At 40.9% G+C, this 5,000-nt stretch overlaps 1 protein-coding gene across 1 annotated transcript in view; it reads left to right on the forward strand.

Annotated features, from left to right (window-relative positions):
* Mip (Myoinhibiting peptide precursor) overlaps positions 1–5,000 on the forward strand; it is a 206,971-nt gene that overhangs the window by 191,772 nt on the left and 10,199 nt on the right. The window contains exons 2-4 of the mRNA XM_080274323.1: positions 3,107–3,271; positions 4,579–4,650; positions 4,792–4,869. Coding sequence (XP_080130449.1) covers positions 3,116–3,271; positions 4,579–4,650; positions 4,792–4,869 — 306 coding nt within the window. The 5' untranslated portion in view covers positions 3,107–3,115. The remainder of the gene's footprint in view (positions 1–3,106; positions 3,272–4,578; positions 4,651–4,791; positions 4,870–5,000) is intronic.

Raw genomic sequence — 5,000 nt, forward strand, 5'->3', positions numbered from 1 at the left:
GAGGTTAAGGAGGATTTCGGAGAAGAGGAGAGGGAAGGGAGGTGATGAAGGAGAGTGGTTTGACTGCAGAACGAAGAGACTTAAGGTGAAAGGAAGATCAGGGAGATAAGGAAGTGAGATAAACACGACAGACAGGCAGAGACAGAAGCAGAAGGGGAACATGGACCAAGGAAAGAGAAAATGATGAAATGGAGATATAGAATAGATGGCAAAGGAAAGCCAAGTGCGAGGGGAGGATTAGGGGGCAAATTAAAGATAAGAAAGGAGGGGAGAGAGAGAAAGAGAGAGAGATAGAGAGAGAGAGAGACTGGTAAAGAAATATACGTGAGAAAAGGAGATGGGAGGGATTCAGAAGATAGTGTATTCTTTTGGCGTTTGAAGATGACAGAATGATAGCTTCTCTTGCATCTAAATTTTCTTCTTCCTTTGTCTAGATCTTGTGCATTGGCACTTATTATTATTATTATTATTATTATTATTATTATTAGTAGTAGTAGTAGTAGTAGTGTACTACCATTATTATTTATTATTATTTTTATTATTATCATTATTTTTTTTTGCTGACAAATCATGACAGAAAAACCATAGCTGATATCATGCACTGCCTTCAAGAAAAGAGCAAAAACGACCATAAAGTAGACTATAAACTAAAGATGATATTTTGAACCTCCGCTGTTAGTTTTTCCTTTTTTATACAGCAAGCCTTGTGGAGATTCTTTCTAACCCCCAGTAATACACTGCGAAAAATCTGTCACATCGTCTGTTAGTATCAGGAAAATTATAGGCAACGCTGCGCTGCTGCAACCCTACATCTGACCAAGCACATACCCCCTACCTCCCTGCACACCTAACCAAGCACATAATGGCCCTCACTCTCACCCCCTCCCCTCTATAACACAGAGACAGCAGGTCGCATTGAAATCTTTGATTTTTTTTTTTTTTTTACTTTTTCGTTATTTGCTAAAAAAAACTACTTAAGACACAAACATTACACTGTAAGACACATAACTATGTGAAATTTCATGACTAGTGAATACTTTTTTTATTTGTGGTTTGAGATTACTTACTCAGGTCACATTGAAATCTCTGAGAAAAAAAAATCATTAAAAAAAAAAAATAACTACTTAAGACAGCAGTCTGGCTACCAAAAGGCACCAGTTCACTATAAGACATACACCTATGTGAAATTTCATGACTATAGTTAATGCTTTCCGAGATTTGCCCTGGAAATGAAAATCTATGCTCCCAGCCGCCCAACTTTACGGACGGACACCAGTGATAACAGTACCTTCTCTGACTTTGTCAGGTGGAAGGTAAAAAATAGCAGGGTTTAAAATGTCGAGGATATTAAAAGATATTTGAAGCGCCCGCCATTTATAGTGATTGTCCTTTAACTCCAGTAATTCACTGCGAAAGGTCTGTCATCGTCTATTAGCAGCAGGAATAAAAGCAAGAATTACGGCGAGGATGTTTAAGGATATTTTGAGCGACCGCCATCAAGTTTCATAACAGGTTGAGGAATGAGGGAAAAAACAAGAATATATTGGGTTGTAAACGGCGAGAATATTTAAGGGTATTTTAAACGACCGCCATTAACAGGCTGAGAAATGAGGGGGGGAAAAAACGAGAATCTGTAAAGTTTATAACGACGATTTTAAGGATACTGTAAACGACCGCCATCAAGGTTATCAAGGTTCTTAACAAGGTGAGGAATGAGTGCTGGGGGCTCTTGCGACGTTCATTATTAGGCTCACCTGGCATGAGAGTGATGGGGCCCTCCGATGCCATTAATTGCTGTCTCCTTAACCCGATTTATGAAGGCATTTAGTGCACCAGAGTCAGTCACTGGGGTCTTGTTGCAGATTGTGAGAGTGGTTGGATGGGAGTGTCTTGTTTTTGCTTAGTCGAGCGTATAGATATTCATAATAAAAAGTAATTCCGTTTTTCAGGCCTCATATTTTAGTAGCATTTGGATATACTTTTTCTTGGATTCACTTTTTCTTTTAACTTTTTTTTTTTTTTTAGCCTCCCCAGCAAGTATATGAGGAAACCATAACAATCAAGTCTTTTCAAACGTATTAAAATTTCACTCTTTTCATGGCCCAGGTTTTGAAGGTATTAACACTGGAATTTTTCACCGTGTTTCGCTATTGAGTTATTTCCCCGTCAGTTGTAAGAGAGTCTGTAATGACGTCTTGTGCTGGCTTTTCATTTTCTTGATCATTTTAACACCTCGAATATTTCTTTAAAATCTCCGTCCGTCTTGAGTCCAAATTTTTAAGTATAGAGAGAAGAACGAGTAGCATTTTGGCTATAGTTTCTGCACTGATAGTTCGAGAGGTTTATGATATCAGTCGCCCCTTTTGTGTCACTATGATTGTGATTGTCTCAGAAGCAAAGCGAACGACAACTGTGACTTTGCCCCAAAATGTCAAGGCATGTAGATAATTTTTGGCCATTATTTCTGCAGTGCTGATAAGAGGAGTTGTATGAATATCTCCAGCTTCCTTAATGCTGGATGTATCTCCTAAATGCAATCTCTCCTTGACCCAACCTGTGAGAGTGCATTTTTTAAAGATTTATTTTTATTATAACTTTAATAATGGTTGTTCAAGGAGGCTGTAATAACTATGTTGTTTTTGTTTACAATAACTAAAAAAAATCTCGTCGAAACAGAGTATCATCATGCAGTTGGATAAGAAAAAGGAGCATAAACACTGTCTACCAATATATTTAGCCATTCATCCATCTGTCTTTTAACCAAAATAATCATCCATCAGTTTATACGTTTGTTCATATTCCTCCAGGTGGGCTTGATTTAGCGTAAGTGGGTTGGAGCGGTGGTATATCTATCAGTACTAACATTTTATCTGTTTACTTATCTGTGTGTCTGTCTATCCATCTGTCTATCTGTCTGTCTGTCCTTCTCCCCTCGGGTGGACTTGATGCAAGGGGGGTTGGTGTGGCGGTGTAGGCATGTTTCAATTTATCCAGACATCAATCTATCCACCTATAAATCTCTCTCCGTCCATCTGTCTGTATGTCTGTCAGTCACTCCATCCACCCATCCATCTGTCAGTCTATCAATCCATCTGTCTCCCTGCAGGTGGGCTTGATGCAGCGTGGGTGGTGTGCGGCGGCTGTGTTGGCTGTGGTGTCTGTAGGAGTTGCTGTGGTGGCGGCCCAGGAATCCCCCGCCAACCCCACGCCGGCCATCTCACACCCCCCGTGGGCAGTCATACCGGGCACATGGCCACTACACGCGCAGCAGGTGAGAGAGAGAGAGGGGGGGGGGGATCTTTGGGCAGGGTCTCACACTCCAGTCTATTTGCAACTATTCTCTAATTACTCTGATTCGGCCTAAATTTGCCATATCTTCATTCTGAATATTGATTTGTAACAGTAGATTATCACTAGAAGATGATGCTAGTCATATGCGCTATGAGGATGATGCAAATAATAGCTTTGCCTTTTTCTGCCACTGAGCTACATGAAATAACTGCAAAAGGACGAAACTTGTGCCAGGTTAAGATTTATATATATATATATATATATATATATATATATATATATATATATATATATGTGTGTGTATGTGTGTGTGTGTGTGTGTGTGTGTGTGTAATAGGTACTTGGTCTGTCAAGCGATAACTGCCTGTCCTAAAGTGTGGAAATATTCGTCAAGTGTTTTCCTTGCCAGATATACTTCTGCCTCCATATATTAGTCATTGTCCCTTACCTACAAATTACTTCCTGATCATGCTGAAGTAAGTCCCGACATTTATTCCATCTCCTGTAATTCATTTCCTCATCATATAAGCATTCCTTTGTCCCTCTCCTTCCTTCCGACTCGATGTCAACCCTCGCAACATTTTTGCTGGGTGATTTCCTTGTCAGTTACTTTCGCATCACCTTCGGGATATTCGAACTGTCGTGCATTAATCAAGTCCGTCTCTCCGACCCTATTACTATCCCAGACAGTATACACAAAGGCATCCAAGTGACGGGGGTGGAAGGAGCTGAGATATAGAAGTGAGAGGAACGGAACCGAGCAGTCGGGTAGTTTCTTTTTGGTTAATGGCCATGAAATATACAGGGTGGCCTGTTAATAGCACTCCACTAGATACTAACTTCGGCGGTATGTGTGGCGGGGAAAGCTCAGTCTGCTGGTGTGGACGTCTTTTACAGTGGGAGTGGGAAAATGAATGAATAGTGCAGGTTAGACACTGATAACGCTGACTGAGGCTTCCCCGCAACATACGAGAAATACTGGAGTGGAGGAGGAGCATTATTTTTATGAACCACCCTTAACTTAGTAGAAAATAATAAATACTAACTAAATATAACAGGAGAAATTAGCCTTTTGTTAAACCTGCCAGAAGTGTAGACAATTTTAACTCCCCCTGGTAAATGTTCAAAATTGTGTCATCCTATTCTCGACACCCTACGCTCTGAAAGGTTTAATGTGAAGTTGGCTGTCACTCTTACTTTTTCTTGGGATTAAAACGTTCATGGCGTGTTAGGTACGGTCCGGAAATTTGAGCAGACTTTTCACTACTTTTATTTTCGCATTTTCAGACGGCAGAGGAAAAAAGGGACAACTGGGGCAAATTTCACGGGTCCTGGGGAAAGCGAGGCGATGAAATGCAGGTGAGTGAAAGAGAGAGAGAGGGAGATCATGACAGAGAACTGTGAAAACAATAAATTATCTCTTGCATCTGAGAGAGAGAGAGAGAGAGAGAGAGAGAGAGAACCCCCTCTCTACCATTTTCTCCCTCTTTTTTTCAACAGGATTCAGAGGACAAACGGGCAGATTGGAGCAAATTCCATGGGTCCTGGGGCAAGAGGGACTACGAGGACGCTGCACAGGTTGGTGGTTGTCGATTTGGGGATTATTCTTCTTTCCTCCTGACGGTGTTATGTAGCTTAGGAGGGCCATCTAGAAGTGAGAGGACGAAGCTCTTAATCCCTCCATTTTGATTAGTCTTTCTCCGATCTTC

This window comes from Coenobita brevimanus, chromosome 6, assembly GCF_032717465.1.
Source record: "Coenobita brevimanus isolate Jiangsu-jjx chromosome 6, ASM3271746v2, whole genome shotgun sequence".
Taxonomy (NCBI): domain Eukaryota; kingdom Metazoa; phylum Arthropoda; class Malacostraca; order Decapoda; family Coenobitidae; genus Coenobita; species Coenobita brevimanus.